Source organism: Morus notabilis, unplaced genomic scaffold (genome assembly GCF_000414095.1).
Source record: "Morus notabilis unplaced genomic scaffold, ASM41409v2 Scaffold87, whole genome shotgun sequence".
NCBI lineage: Eukaryota > Viridiplantae > Streptophyta > Magnoliopsida > Rosales > Moraceae > Morus > Morus notabilis.
Window position 1 is genome coordinate 128,614 of NW_010366183.1, and position 16,266 is coordinate 144,879.

Genomic DNA, 16,266 nt, shown 5'->3' on the forward strand with positions numbered 1-16,266 from the left:
ATTTTCCCACTTATTAGAGCTAGCCTTGAGACCGAATGGACCCATATGAACAAAGCTATGGAATTACAATACTCGATTAATTTATCCCGATAAGTTATCGACGTATTTAATTTTGACATCGTACGACTCCACTAAAGGTTCGATGCCAACTAATCTCTTGATTCATATGCGCTATTTTTCTGATGGTGTTAATACAATTTATCACACGGTCCACAAAATAAATGCACTATTATCCTTCGTAAATATCAGTGACTTGAATGGTATATTAAATTACCGTTTTACCATTCCAGTCATTATTTCCTCAACTCCTTTATTGAATCACACAACTCCAACTTAATTATGTCATGATCCCAATAGCCGAGATGTTGTTCAAAAACTATGAACTAATCTCATTGGTGAATCAAAGACCATGAGAAATTAAGTCGAGTTATGTATTCACTTCAGGATTGAGATAATTATATAAATATACTTAAGTTGTAATAATTAGGTTTAGAGCTTTGTAAACGGTTTTTGCTCTAACCTAATTAGTTACATGGTCTATTCAACATGTTGTGAACATGTCTAGATCAACCACAGAGTCCAACTCCCATGCCCCGAGACCAGTATCATATGGTTCGATCTAACAGTCATAATCGGATTCGATTGCCCAATCGATCCTAAGACTGCGAATATGAATTTTAAACTATATCAGAAGAGCTTGTCCGGTAGGGATTCCCTGACTCTTCTTTCATTGATAACAGTCTATGGACTAAGCAATATTACTAACACTCTTGAGTATGAATTAAAACATAACTTTATTTTATTTATAAACGTCAGCAAAACAATGATGTCCGATATTTGCCATTTCATAAATAACAAATTACATCCTACTTTCTGGACACATTTCCAACATAAAGACTATCACAAACTGGTCTAAATATGGGCGGAAGACTCGATTCATCAAATCCATAAAAGCGACAGGAGCATTCGTCAATCCAAAAGGCATTACTAAGAACTCATAATTCCCATAGTGAGTTCTGAAAGCTGTTTTTGGAATATCATCTTCTCTAATCTTCAACCGATGATACCCGGATCTTAAGTCGATTTTTGAGTAATACCGTGATCCTTCCAGCTGATCGAACAACTCTTCGATCCTCAGCAATGGGTACTTATTCTTCACAGTAACCCTATTCAATTGCCGGTAGTCTATGCACAACCAAAGGGATCCGTCATGCTTTTTCGCAAACAAGATAGGTGCACCCCACGGGGAAGTGCTGTTTCTAATGAATCCCTTTTCTGCCAACTCTCCGAGTTGTTTCCTTAGCTCTTTCATTTCTGCAGGTGCCATTCGATACTGAGCAATAGAAATCAGAGCCATTTTCGGAAGTAAGTCGATGCAAAACTTGATCTTCCGGTCAAGCGGTAAACCAAGCAACTCATCAAGGAATACATCTGCATATTCATCGACCACGGGGACCTCAACATTCTCCCCGGCGCTACCGGATTCACCCTCTAATACCGAAAGGAATGAGAAACAAGCTAAATTCCACCGTCCTCTGACACTATACCTCAATAGTCGTTCTTCTATAACCGGGTTAACACCTCCCTGATACGTTACTATCGTGCCAGAACTGGTAGTCAAGGTAACTCTCATACGGTGGCAATCAACAATCGTCCCATATCTTGACAACTAATCCATTCCAAGCACCACATCAAACTGATTCATGAGAAAGATTATCAAATCTGCCTTTAATTTCTCACTTTCAATCGTGATCACACATGACCTACATATGCTAGTCACCTCCACACACCCCAGTGGAGAATTTATGAACATTGAAATCTTTAGATCATCGGGTTGCAAACCCAAAACTTTCACAAAAGAAGTGGAAACAAAAGAGTGTGTAGCACCAGTGTCGAACAAAACTCGTGCAAAAGAGTGAGAGATAGGTATCATACCCTTAACCACTGGGTTTCTAGCATGAGCTCTAGAACTTCCCCCGACCATGGTATGCATCTGCCCTGGTGCTTTTCCTTTTCCTCTCTCGTTGTTGTTAGGTCTATGGTTTCCAAGCATGTACTGTTGTTACGGTGGGGTAGACTGTACTGATACAGAAGCCTGTGGCCGGAAATAAGAGTAGTTCGGCGGACGAAAGATCGGTGCAGGAGGAATTGGCATATGTGCAGGCAACTGAGGCTGATAGAAAGGCGTGAACTGTGGAAGTCTATCTTGACTAGGAGCAATACCCCTTTGATTCTGCGGTGATTGCTGCGTCTGTTGGTTCACCTGTTGGCCCCTAAGAGGACAGTTCCTTTTGATATGCCCTAGCTCCCCACAATGGTGGCACTTGAAGCTATAGGGTCCACTCTTCCCACTTCCCGAAGAGCCACTGCTACCACTAAGCACTCCCCCACTACCTTGCCCCTAATCACGACTTTTTCGATTACTCCTTTGGGGTCCTCCTGAAGCTTCTCGATCCTGAAGGAAGGCGATGTGCTCTTGTTCAACAGAGATGGATGCTGCAACCAAGTCACTGTAGACTCGATGCCTTAAAGCTACCACTGATTTCTGGATCACACCCTTAAGACCTTTCTCGAACTTTAGGCACTTCATGCGCTCCGATTCAATCAAGGAGGGAGCAAAACGGGATAGCTCATTGAACCTAGCTTCGTATTCCCTCACTGTCATATCCCCTTGCTGTAGGCCCATAAATCCATGGCCTTTTCATCTCGATAACTGTGGGGAAAGAATTGCTCATTAAAGAGCGCTTCGAATTGTTCCCAAGTCATCCCCTCTACATCATGCACTCGCCGAATATGCTTCCACCATGCACCTGCAGGACCTTCAAACTTAAAAGCTGTAAACTCCACCCAATACTCATCCGGTAATCCTATGGTACTTAGATGCTTAGACACCGATTCGAACCAATACTCAGCTTCCTGGGGTCCACCCACACTAGTGAATGCAGAAATTGAACTATGCCTGTACTCACGGAAGTAGTTCTATTTTCTGTCCTCCACAGGACGTTCATTTTGGGCTCTAGTAGCCATCCCCTGGAAGGTGGCGTACATGGCTTCCATGAATTGCTCATTCGGCATCGCCGGCGGGTTAGGGTTTCTACGGCGCGGCGGCATTCTTTTATCTGAAAAGAAAACTAGACTGTTTTAGTTGTTTCCTGATGTCATTCATGTATGCATAATTCCAAACCCTAAGGTTCTAAACCAAGGGCTCTGATACTAAGTCTTGTCACACCCCCAAACCGGGGTTAGTAACATGGAGGCTTGTTTAGAAACTTAAATCTATTTGAGAGAGAAATTAGCAAATATTTAAAATTTTCAAATCCAAAATGTCCAGGTATTTCCAAACAAGCCCCTGTATTCAAGAGAAATTTAATTTCAAGAAAGGTGGTGGAATTTCCAACCAAACCAGTCTAAAACGACGTCCCTGGTATCAAGTCAGGAATTCCCACAAGTGTTTAGCATACATGAATATAAACAAAAGTAAATGCGACATCAACCACAGTCTAGTAATATCTAAATGTACAATCCATAATCTTTTATACATGCCTTGAAATAAAAGATAAGAGGAAATACAACTCTTCGCTTCCCGAGGTCAAGTTCACGTCACTGGTAGTAGCTACCTACTCCGCACTACTCCTCGCGTCGCCTGGAGGGGTTTAATACATTTGAAAACAAGAAAGGTGAGCGAAAGGCCCAGTAGGATATAATTTTATAAAGCATTTAAAATAAAGGTACTCACGGTCTGAAGATATACACCCGGAACCAGTCATCCCTTTTTAGAAAAGGAAATACTCACATAGTAGAAAATGTCTGTATCATGAAAGCGTGTAGCTCATCATACCACTAAACAAGAAGCGGTAAAAATGTCTATCTAATGAAAAGTGCAGAGCCATTGTTCCACTAAACAAGAAGTGGATCCGTACGGGTTTCGGGACCTGCCCCTAAGGATGCGATTCCCACATCCCGATCTCTGTGGCCACCATGCGTTGTATCATTCCTTAAAATATTTCATTTTAAGAAATGATACTCTTTAAAATCTCATTTTCAAAATCATTGAAAAACTTAATAGCATTCTCATGCTATTCCTTTGAAATCATTTTCTTTAAACATGTTTTGTTCTAAAACATTTTCATTAGCTAAAATCATTTAAAGTAAGGCTATCAAGGATATGGACAAGAATATCCTACCTTTCGAATGTCAAACCTGTGGCTATCTTCACGTAGCCCTAGCTCCGCTTGCCCTTGAGGCTCCAATTCCAATCGTGCCACTAACTTTCCCATCAAAATTAACAATTTAGAGTTTGATCTTTCTCACCAAACATTCTCGTTTAATTAGATGCAATTGTATCATATTAGTGTGCCATAGTTCAAAATCAATGTTCATAAACAATTCTTAATTCAAATCATGATTCTTTGTCAATTGAGATTCATTCTTGAGAATCGAATGGAAGACAAGGATTCATGTGGCTAATCTACTCATTTTGAGTCCTCAAATGAGGTTAGGTCAATCCCACTTCGAATTTCGTGGTCAAAACAGGGTTTTTGGGCTGTTTAGGGTCGGGTTCAGTGGGAACCGGTCGACCGGTGACAGAGGAGAGTAACTCCACCGGTCAGCCAGTGGAAGGGTGACTGGTCGACCGGTGGGGAAGATCTCTAGGGCCAGCCATGGCCGATCCGCGTGAAACAAAGTGAAATCCTGAAATTTTATGTTCGATTTCGACATATTCTTAAGGGAAATGTATATATCTAGTTTCAAATCAACAAATAGGGTCCAAAGAATAAAAAATCTCCAATTTTCATCAAGGTTTCATCAAAAGGCATTCGAAATCCATTCGAAAATGAAATTTAAACCAAAAATCACCAAACTCGACTAAAACGAGTTCCATAAGGCTAAACCCAAAAATCTAAAGTAAGTTTCAAAGAGTTTTACCTCGATCCAAGCTTTGATGTTGAAAACCTCTTGGAAACCTCCATTTTTGGTTTAAATCCAGCCCTTGAGAAAGAAAACATTGAGAGAGAGAGGGAAAACTTGAAAGAAAGAGAGAGGAAGAGATGGGAGAGAGAGAGAGAGAGAGAGCGCTCGGTGAGGGAGAAAGAGACTAAGAGAAAGAGTGAGTGAGTGATAGGGTTACGGGAGAGGAAGGAAAAGAAAAGAAAGAAAGAAAAGAAAAGAAGAAAAGGAAAAGGAAAATAGAATGAGGAAAAGAAAATAATAAGGAAAAACAAATAAAATTAAAGAGGGGTGAAACTGCAATTACCAAAAATAAATTTAAAAGTTCATGATTAATTAAGAAAATCAATTTAGGCACACTAATAAACCACAATCATCATAATTAAATAAGTTTAATTCCGGAGGGCGTTACACTTGGACCTAAAATTGGGCCGAGCCGCAATGTGCGGGCTGAGAAATATTTGGGCCACAACACTTCTTTAAGCCAACAAACCCGTAACCCTTCGGATTACCTCGGGTATGCTCAGGGTGACCGGGTTGGTCGGATTGGGCCTTGACGTTGGGATTCTTGCAATTAAGCCCATTATCATTGGCCAGAGAAAACGTTGGGATTGGACCTGGGTTGTGTGTGTCCAAAAATAGCTCTGTTGTGTTGTGTGTGTTCAAAAATAGCCGTGGTCAAAGAAAACGTTAGAATTAGGCCAAAAAAACATTAGATTTAGGGTTGATTTCTTTCTCTGTGCTGATAAATTCGACCGGGTAGGGACAATATGATGTTCCTTGAATCTGCCCCGTGACCCTAGCCGTACTTTGCGGGTTGGGCATTATTGTAACCGTAAAAAAAAAATCCCACTATTTTCGGGTAGGTAGGGTCGGCTCGGGCAGGTTCAACTTTAATTCTTACACCTCTATCAGTATTGTACTATACTATGCACATTAAACCATACCTCTTTTTTAGTACATATAATAATTTAATGGGGTTTTTAGTAAAAATATTTGGAACCACATTTTTCAAAGTGCTTAATGAGTTAAAATAGTTTTTAAAACCTCTATAAAATAATAAATATGTTAAAAATAAAGTTTAAATTATTTTATTAAAATTTTAGTATAAATTTAAAAGTCCACTCCAAACAACTTTTTTAAAAAGCCATATTTTATATGAAACTATTTTGATAAATAAACTAAATAATGACAGTTTTTAGATGTAAGAGGCGAAAGACCATTTTTATAAAATATTGCGAAACAATCCACATTAAACATAATAACAATAATAATAATAATAACTTCACACGAATAGGGATGATAACGGAGCGGAGTGAGTATGCTTCCCCTATTATTATATTCTATTATCCATTTGTCTGCCAGTCTCCATACACAGTTAACTTAAAGTGGGTTTGAGGTTGAAAAATCCTCACTAAAAGAGATATTTCCATACTCTATCCCTTTATCTATTAAGAAGTTGGAAAAAAAAAAGGAAAAATCTTACAACATATTGAAAGTGGAAGAAAGTTTTAGGGCCCGTTTAGTTCGCTGATTCAAGTTTTTAATTCGAGTTGAGATGTGATTTTATGTGAGAGCTTTTTACTGTAGCAAAAAAGTTAGATGTGATTCTTTGTGAGAGCTTTTTACTGTAGCAAAACTCGAATTCTAAACTCGAATCAGCGAAATAAACAGTGCCTTATTAAGTTACTTAAAAAATTCAGCAATGTAAATACTAATATTTCGTAAAATTCAGACGAGATTTGAAATGAAATCTAAACTTTAAAATAACAACAAAAGTCTCAAAAATAAATATGACAGAGACGTGTGGTTCATGGATTAAAATCATGATATTAGAACCATTTTTTATTTACATGTATTTTTTGTGAGAGAAAATAATGTAGCAAATTACGAACCATAATTTGAATCAGGGTACGAATCTCCTAACAAAACAATTCTGAAGTTACACAATACAAGACTAAATTCCTAAAATTCAATCAAAAAACTAAGAAGCAAACCAACAAATTACAACACTAATAAGAATATCACTATTTTTCTTTGATTATTTCCTTTCTTGCCTACTTGATTTACGTTTTTTTGTCAGATTTTCTCGTCCAATTTTAATATTTTAACCGGTGTCCACCCAACACAATAATGGCAGAGCGAGTAAATTTGACGGAAAATAATGGTCAAAGATAGGGAGTGACATTAGCATTGCAATGTGGCTCTCTGTATCTGGCACGAGGTTCACGAAGCTTGCATTTGGCCACAATACGAACGAGAGAGAAATTATCAAAAAAAAAAAGAAAAAAAAAAGAAAAAAGAAAATCGAACGAGAAAGAAAACTCTCTCTCTCTAAGCTCCCTCTATAAATACCCAGTACACCTCCACACGTGATCATCTGCAAATATTTCTCAGCGACTTTGCAGGTCTCTCTCTCTCCTTCTCTCTCTCTCTCTCTCTGTTCGACATAGTTTAGCTGGGAGAATTGTAGAAGAGAGTCTTTTTCCTCCCCCCCCTCAATAGCATTTTGCTGCTTTTCGGATCTCTTTTTGGAGTTTCGCTTCTTGTTCTGAGGAATCCAAGCTCGAGAAAATGGCTAAGAATGTTGGAATTGTCGCTATGGACATCTACTTCCCTCCTTCCTGCGTTAAGCAGGTGATCGATCTATCAATCATTCTTAGATTGTTTTCACTTTCCTGTTTGGTTGCTGAGAAAATTCGAGCAGAATGGAAATAAAGTCTGGATTTTGCTTCTTTTTTGTTTTTTTTGTTTTTTGTTTTTTTTTTTTTTTTTGGTGCTTGAAATTGGAAAATGAATTTTGAGAAAAGGACAGAGAAAGCTCGGCCAATTGGTTACTTCAAATTAGGCTTTAGCTGAGTATTTTCTGTTTTCCTTTTGGTTTTCCGAGTAATGCAAAAGATGGAGATTAGCGTATTAATTTCGGTTCTGAATCCCGATTTTCGCGTATTTCTTCCTCCAGTTGCTCTCGTTGTTTTTGTTGTCACTATCAGATCTGAAATTGGCTTTCTATTTCTATTTTATTTGTTTTTGCTTTACTTCTTTTTTCATTGATCCTATATTTAAGCTATATGATTCTTTGTACCTGCATGTTCTGTTTCAACTCTAGTTATAAGGTTAGGAGGGAAGATGCTACTAGGAACTAGGAGTATTTCTTTTTCTTCCCATCTCTTTTATACGAATTGCAATATGTTGATGGTGGATCTTCCACTTTTCTTTGATAACTCAAAAAGGTCACTATTTGGATCTTTTTTCCACATAATTGTAAATATATATATATATGTGTGTGTGTGTGTGTGTGTACGTATAGCTGTATTATGCATGTGTGCTTCTAGTGTGTATCTATGGATTTATGTATGTGGGTATGTATGCGTCCAAGTGGGTGTGCATATATCTAACAATCCTGTCCAAGCTCAAACAAATTTATTTGTGGAACTCGTTTTGAATGTACTTTTTCTTCCTTTACGCAAAACAGGAAGCCTTGGAGGCTCATGATGGCGCAAGCAAAGGAAAATATACTATTGGACTTGGACAAGATTGCATGGCGTTTTGTTCAGAAGTGGAAGATGTCATCTCAATGAGGTAGGAATATTTCATTCAATCATGAATGTTTTGGTATGAGCACTAAACAACAAAAGGGAGAGTGTAAAAGGGTCCAAAATGAAGATTATATGAAATTGGCTCTTCTAATCCAGATCAGGCACTATTATCTTTACTTTTTGGTCACTAGTTTTAAAATGGACGTGCACTTGGGTTTGGTGGTCAATAAAGAAAGAGAGAAAAAATAATTGGCACATATGCACACGCATAAATCTGTGATTTTATTTGTTTACTGTAAATCTCATATATGGACTCTATATTTATGTATTATTAACTTTTGTATATGGATTTCTAGTTTGACAGTGGTTACTTCACTTCTTGAGAAGTATAAAATTGACCCAAAACAGATTGGTCGGCTGGAAGTGGGCAGTGAGACAGTTATAGACAAGAGCAAATCAATTAAGACCTTCCTGATGCAAATATTTGAGGTACTCCTCGAAAGCATGCTCAAATTTGCCCCTTTAGTATTTTTACTTTTATGTTATATTCTCGTTTCTGAGCGGAGAGAATTTTTTATTGAGGTTCTGGCCCAAAATTCCTGCTCTTCTAACATCAGTTCAAATGAGTGAATGAGACGTGACGAAACATAAAAATATCTTAAATGTTGTTCTAAATCTCAATGTAGACATGTTGAAGCTTGATTTGACTGTCTTGGATCCTTTTGGTTTATCAACTTCCTGTCCTGAAAAGAAATGAAAATGTTTATAAGCTAGTGCAAGCTACTCTTGGAAGATAAATGTGGTTCTTGTTGTTTTACTAGTCTCAAAGGTTTTGCATTTCTGGTTAAAAAACGCCTTTGTTATGTCCTTCGTATTTTATGTATGTCTCTTGCAGACATTTACAGGCTGTTAATTTCTTGTGTTAAAACGAGCAGGAACATGGCAATACTGACATTGAAGGTGTCGACTCCACCAATGCATGCTACGGAGGAACTGCAGCTTTATTCAACTGTGTCAATTGGGTGGAGAGTAACTCATGGGATGGGCGCTATGGTCTCGTTGTGTGCACCGACAGTGCGGTACAACCATTTTGTTTGGATATACAATTTACAGATTGCCTTACTATTGTTCCGTGACAGGCTGATTACATATTTTATTTCCTGTCTATTGAAATCATTTATTAAAGACTCGGGAATAACTAGTATAGTCTTCTGGAGGCAGGGGCTTATTGCTTGTTTCTTTTGAGAATGAATGTTTTTTCAGGCTGATTTCATATTAGACCAACTCTCTCTTTTTTCTTACTGGAGATTTCTTTCCCAGGTTTATGCTGAAGGACCAGCCAGGCCAACTGGCGGAGCCGCTGCTATTGCTTTGCTGATTGGCCCTGATGCCCCTATTGCTTTTGAGAGCAAATATAGAGCAAGCCACATGGCTCATGTCTATGATTTTTACAAGCCCAACCTAGCTAGTGAATATCCAGTAAGCATTAGCGAACTATTTGTGTCTTTGTGTTTCAGATACAGCAGTCATATCTTCCAGATGTGGATTTTAGTAGTCATTTCCCTTTTCAAAATATATCTCCTCAATGTAGTTTCTGTTCAGTATGGTCACAAATTGAGTAATGCGTATTTGAATTGGGGTTCTGTCTGTTTAGCTTTTAGCCTTTTACACCCACTATGTGGTGATCAAATTGCCGTTTTTAGCATCTGTTTGCTTCTCAGCTTTAATAATTCATCTGTTAACAAATGTTTTTTTAGGTTGTCGACGGAAAGCTTTCTCAAACATGCTACCTTATGGCCCTTGATTCATGCTACAAACAACTCTGCAAGAAGTAAGTTTCTCTAAGAATCCTGAAAATAAAATGAACATATTCTTATTTAGAAAAGCTGTCATTAGTTGTGATATACAAATCTCAAATCATTTTGCTTTCTGCAGGTATGAGAAATTTGAGGGCAAACAATTTTCAATTTCTGATGCCGAGTATTTTGTATTTCATTCTCCGTACAACAAGGTAGATTATTTTAATGTATTTATTACGATCTTCTAACTCTCATCCATTTCAATATATATTTCATATTCTGAAATGTTCCAAGCAAATAGTTCCGTTTTTTTTTTTTCCTTTTTTTTTTCTTTTCCCTAAATTTTTTTTTTTCCTTTAAACTATGGCAGCTTGTACAGAAGAGTTTCGCTCGTTTGGTATACAATGACTCTGTCAGAAACGCAAGGTTAACATTTCCCCCACTCGTCAAAATATTTTTTGACCTTTTAAATGTTTATTTTTAGTTTACATATTCTTGGTTATTGATCTTATCTGTTTCTGCTTGCAGCTCCATCGACAAGGCTTCTAAAGAAAAGCTGGCTCCATTTTCAACCCTATCTGGTGATGAGAGCTACCAAAGCCGTGATCTTGAGAAGGTCTATTTAAGAACCCTGGCTTAGATTAAGGCTATAGTACTTATTCTTTAACATGAAATTTCTGAACAGAAAGGGTGTGTTGGTGGGTGATTGCAATCATGGTTTAGTTCTCATTCATAGCTCCTTGATAATATTAATTGATTTCTTTGCCAACCGTTTTAACTTCTTGCTGATAATTGTTTCTTAATGAAATTGATTGACAGGTCTCACAGCAAGCCGCGAAGCCCCTATATGATGCAAAGGTGCAACCAACTACTTTGATGCCAAAGCAAGTTGGAAACATGTACACAGCTTCTTTGTACGCAGCATTGGCATCCCTTATTCACAACAAGAGCAGTGAATTGGTATGTCACCTATCTATTTCTGTTCATAAGCAACACAATAAGAACACCAAAAACAAAACCATTAAAAAAGGTACTTCTATTGTGAAAAGTGTTCTTTCTGATAATTGATTTCTTTCATCGCTTGCAGGCAGGAAAACGAGTTGTGTTGTTCTCTTACGGGAGTGGTTTAACTGCCACGATGTTCTCATTGCAACTCCGTGAGGGTGAACATCCCTTTAGCTTGGCAAACATTGCAAGAGTCATGAATGTTGCAGAGAAGTTGAAATCCAGACACGAGGTACTTCTTCCCTTCTTTTTGCCCCCAAGAAACAATAATTTCCGACCTTTTAGTGAAGCATTTACTGTTTAGTGTCCCTGCAAGTAAAACCATGTCCGACTCCTCTTCTAAGCGCTTAGAAAATCTATTCAAACGAATAGTGCAGAGAAATCACATTATGCTTGTAAGATCCTTGGCAACATATGGGGAATCGTTTTCCAACTCCCCCGAAGTTATGTTTTAATTGTGAGGGCACAACTGCACAAGAGGTGAACTTGGACAAGACTAGGGAGATCAGGACGAAACTTTGATAACTTTTAACTTACCTTTTAATTCTGTAAAATTTAAAAAAATAATAAAAATAATAAAAATAAAAAAAAAGACATTTTCTTTTCTAGGGTGATTGGAGAGATGCCAAAAGTTCCTTGTTCTGTTATTGACTACATACTAATGAGCATTTACCTTTCTTTCAGGTCGTTCCAGAGAAGTTCATTGAAACGTTGAAGCTCATGGAACACAGGTATGGAGCTAAGGACTTTGTGACCAGCAAGGATAGCGGCCTTCTTCCACCTGGCACATACTATCTCACTGAAGTCGATTCCCTCTACCGGAGGTTCTATTCCAAGAAGGCTGTGGAAGGTACTGGTGGTGCCTCTGAGAACGGCACCGTCGCTAATGGTCATTAATTTCGAATGTATCCGACATGTTTTGCCGTGAAATATGGCATTCGTGTTATTAGATGTGTGTAGTAACCGGAGGTCCGGGATACTCGTGATCTCCTATCGTTTGGCAGCAACTGTCGTCATTTTTCAAATTTTTTTCGCCTTTTTTTCCCCCTCCCTTTTCCTGTACTCTTCAAGTCTTTCTTGTCCAATGACAATAATGAGAATGTAAGCATTTTACTCGATATTTAATCAAGCTGTTGCAAGAACCAAATTATCAACTTCTTTAGACAGCAACCGATATGGTCGGTGGGCTTGTAACTTGAGGTTCATTAAAACGTGACTTGGTTTAAGTTCAAGAAGCTATTTCCAACCAAATCCGCCCAACCTACAAGGTACAAAAGCTGGCATGTCTATTGGGATTAACAATTAACAAGCTCTACACTCTACACTGTGGTTTGGCCCAACCCAGCTCCTACTATTACTAGGCTAATAGGTTTGACGTTGAAACTACGGGGTTTCATGTTGGTTTTTGAACTGATGATTTGTTTTGAGAAAAATTCTCAAAGATGGTTCTTCATAAACTCTCATGTTAAATGCTTCATGATCTAATATATTGGAACTCGCAGAGGTGAAGAGCAAAATTTGACAATAAATTAGACTAGTAACATTACTAAATTATATAGTTATTTGCGACGACATGCGGTTTTTTACGACAACTTTTTGTCGTCGCAAAAACACTTTTTTCTTGTAGTGTATCCTTGTACATTAGCAAAATCCTTGAAGAACAAGAAAAAGTATGAATAAATTAGTAAATTTATAAATTATACTTCTTTTTCCACCCACTTTCGCTTTCAGTGCCAAACAACAAAAGTTAGTTTTCTACTTTCCTTCCTCCCTATCATGCTAAAGAAAAAACAAATCTTCTCTCGTTTTTAATCTCTTATATTTTATCTCTTCTAAAACAAACACATGAAAGAGATTGTGCACAAAATGGCAATAGCCAACGGTAGTACATGTAACGTGAAAGAAAAGTGAGTTATACGAGTTTTTCTTGCAAGTTCTTATAGCAATTTATGCAGACAATTATACAGAAATAAATTTTACCATTCAGTCTGACCCAATAACTAATGTGTTTTGAGCACAAATGAATCTTAAAAATAATAATAATAATAATAATAATAATAGAGAGAGAGAGAGAGAAATAGAGCCGTGTACTTATACTTCGCATTAAGTTCTCCTTTCATGTTTGCATGGCAAAACTGTCAGTTTCTGGCTAATACCATGTACTGCCATTGAATCAGAATGCAAAAATTCCATTTCTTTTATCAGCTGTGCATTCTTTCACTTTGTTTCATCTTATTTTACAGGATGACTCTTTAGTAATTGCTGTTACGGATTACTCAAATCAGAAAAATATAACGGTACAAGTTCTTTTTTTTTTCTTGCCCCTTTCTGGTAGTGCATGGACCACCGTATTTAGACTGTGTCCACCAATGATATTCATTAAATGAGCCGCAAATGCAACTGACCTTTTAGTCGAGACCTTTCTGATGCGCACACGGCAATTGGCTATATAAACATTACGCTTTGTGAATTGTGACCACTCCCAGTGGTCCACCAATTGGGAGGGACACATGAAAGAAAGAACCAATATTGAGGGCCACCAAGTAGGTCCCAACACGTGTCACAACCACAATCCCATATCTCATTTCTCTTCTGATTTAATCTACACCGTTGACACCCTCATGAACCCAAAAAAAAAAAAAAACTCGTATCATTTTTACGTGAAATAAAAACAAAAATTTTGGGATTATTTATTTTCCCCCCGTTAGAAACCCTTTATATATTTATTTATTTTGTGTCAATCTTTCTGATTCTCCCTTCTTCATTCCGTTATATTACAGTCCCATGTTTTGTATAACCAGCCTCTCTCATTTCTCCTCAATCGAACAGAACGACAAAACCCTAACTTTCTTTTTTTGCTTTTCCATCTCGGTTTCTCGGGAACCAAACGGTTCAATTCTCCGGTTGAAATGACGTCGCATCCGCAGGAGATGGATCTTGAAGACGACGGAGGAAGCTCCGATCTCAGCACCAGCGCCGGCGAGCCAGAAAAGAACACGAACCCTAATCCTAACCCCGAGCACAACAACAAAAACAACAGAAACAACGTTAACGGAGTTTCGAGGTCGGCAAATTTCGCCGAAATGACGGCGTTTCAAGCCTTGCCGATGAAGGAGGAGCCTTTGGACTCAGACCCGGACCAGAAGGTTCAGCATCAGCAGTCGACGTCGGTGGTGCCGGTGGCGATGCAGATGCAGGTGGCGCCAATGCCTCTGCCCATGCCGATGCCGGTCTCGACGGCGATCAGACGGTCGTCAACCAAAGACCGACACACGAAGGTCGAAGGCCGTGGCCGTAGGATCCGAATACCGGCCACGTGTGCGGCTCGGATCTTCCAATTGACCAGAGAACTGGGCCACAAGTCGGACGGCGAGACCGTACGATGGCTCCTCGAACACGCGGAGCAGGCCATTATCGAAGCCACCGGCACCGGGACAGTCCCGGCCATCGCCGTCTCCGTCGGTGGGGCCCTCAAGATCCCGACGACCACGAACGCCAACCCTGTCGACGAAACGACGACGTCTAGTGCCGCCACCGCCAAGAAACGGAAGCGCCCCTCTAACAGTGAGTTCGTTGACCTGACCGACGCCGTTTCTCAGTCGTCCGGTCTGGCCCCGATCGGACCGGCTGTTCCCCAGGGGCTGGTCCCGGTCTGGGCCGTGGCGGGGAACGCCGCGGGGGTGAACATGATGGTCCCGGCCAACGCCTTCTGGATGATTCCCCCGACGGCCGCCGCGGCTGGCCCAGGCCCATCAAGACAGCAGCCTCAGATATGGGCCTTATCGCCGACAGTAACTCCCGTCTTCAACATGGCGGCCCGGCCCATCTCTTCCTTCGTCGCTAATCAACCGGCCGTCGTCGGCCCAGCTGGCGTTCCAAGCTCCGTCGTCGAAGTTCCATCCCACGTGGCCCACCACGGAGGTGGGCTTTCGACGAGCACGACGTCGGTGGGGCCAACAGCGGCGAAGAAGACGTCGTCGACGATGGCTCCGAGCTTGAGCAGCTCCGGCGGCCGCGGTGGTGGGACCAAGGCTCAGATGCTGAGAGATTTTTCTTTGGAGATTTACGAAAAGCAGGAGTTGCAGTTCATGGGCCGACCTGGGAATCACCAAACGCAGTCGTCGAAGCCATGAAATTAGGAATTAATCACGCAAAAGTTTGAAGCTTAGAAGCTAGAGATAGAAAGAGAGAGTGGATTCTAGTGTCAGAAATGTAATGAGAGATTGCTATATCCACTTTGTATGTTAATGGACAGAGAAAATAAATATGAAAAATTTTTAAAGAACAAGTTCTGTTGAGCTCTTTTCTGCTGTTTTATTACGTACAAGAATCATATATCGCCATGAAAGACGTAGCTTTGAGCTCGTTTTTTAGCTAGTTAGTGCTAACATTAATACGTTCACTTTGCTTCTTTTATGTTATTTCTTTCTGTTGAGACTTGAGAATGAGAATGAAAAGATGAAAAATGGCGTTTTCAGCTATAGAAATAATTAAGTAAATACTCATACACTATAGTTGTCTTGTCTGTAATCATTTTCCGGAAAAATCTATAAATTTAATTCGCCCCCGGAGCTAAATGGATTACCAACCCCAATAAAACTTGCAAATTTTTCCAACTTCATTCAAAGCGATTCCATGAAAGATTCGTTTTTTTTTTTTTTTTTTTTTTTTTTTTTTTTTTTTTTTTTAAAAAAAAATAAAAAAAAAAAACCTTTTTTTTTTTTTTTTTTTTTTTTTGCATATTTACTGTATAAGTAAATAGTAAGAAAAAGAACCCCATTATTGTGCAATTGTTTTAGTTGAAATGAAGCAATAATGATTTAAGTAATTAAGAGCTTGCAATGACAACAAAACTGTTGTCTTTGAACACCCAATGATTACCGGCGCGCCTCCTCAGCAATATCAATCGTTTTCCGGTTGGATTTAAGATAAATAAGCTTTACATAACTCATAATTGTTTTGTACATTTTTTTTTA

The 16,266-nt window shown here is 39.0% G+C and overlaps 2 protein-coding genes across 2 annotated transcripts; both read left to right on the forward strand.

The window, feature by feature from the left end:
- The first annotated feature begins 7,208 nt into the window (after positions 1–7,208).
- Positions 7,209–12,444, forward strand: LOC21405910 (hydroxymethylglutaryl-CoA synthase). Its single transcript, XM_010109749.2, has 12 exons — positions 7,209–7,584; positions 8,423–8,529; positions 8,843–8,975; positions 9,422–9,565; positions 9,807–9,965; positions 10,244–10,317; positions 10,422–10,497; positions 10,656–10,711; positions 10,814–10,901; positions 11,105–11,245; positions 11,373–11,522; positions 11,975–12,444. The coding sequence occupies exons 1-12, from the start codon at positions 7,522–7,524 to the stop codon at positions 12,185–12,187; spliced, it is 1,404 nt and encodes a 467-aa protein (XP_010108051.1). The 5' UTR covers positions 7,209–7,521; the 3' UTR covers positions 12,188–12,444.
- A 1,532-nt stretch (positions 12,445–13,976) lies between these two features.
- On the forward strand, positions 13,977–15,575 carry LOC21405911 (transcription factor TCP9). Its single transcript, XM_010109750.2, has one exon. It carries the CDS (start codon positions 14,200–14,202, stop codon positions 15,421–15,423), a length of 1,224 nt encoding a protein of 407 aa, XP_010108052.1. The 5' UTR covers positions 13,977–14,199; the 3' UTR covers positions 15,424–15,575.
- The last annotated feature ends 691 nt before the right edge of the window (positions 15,576–16,266 follow it).

Coding starts and splice junctions, on each gene's coding strand:
- LOC21405911 (XM_010109750.2), top strand. CDS start 14,200: ATGACGTCGCATCCGCAGGAGATGGATCTTGAAGACGACGGAGGAAGC.
- LOC21405910 (XM_010109749.2), top strand. CDS start 7,522: ATGGCTAAGAATGTTGGAATTGTCGCTATGGACATCTACTTCCCTCCT. Junction 8,976..9,421: donor TCCTGATGCAAATATTTGAG/GTACTCCTCGAA, acceptor TAAAACGAGCAG/GAACATGGCAATACTGACAT. Junction 9,966..10,243: donor ACCTAGCTAGTGAATATCCA/GTAAGCATTAGC, acceptor ATGTTTTTTTAG/GTTGTCGACGGAAAGCTTTC.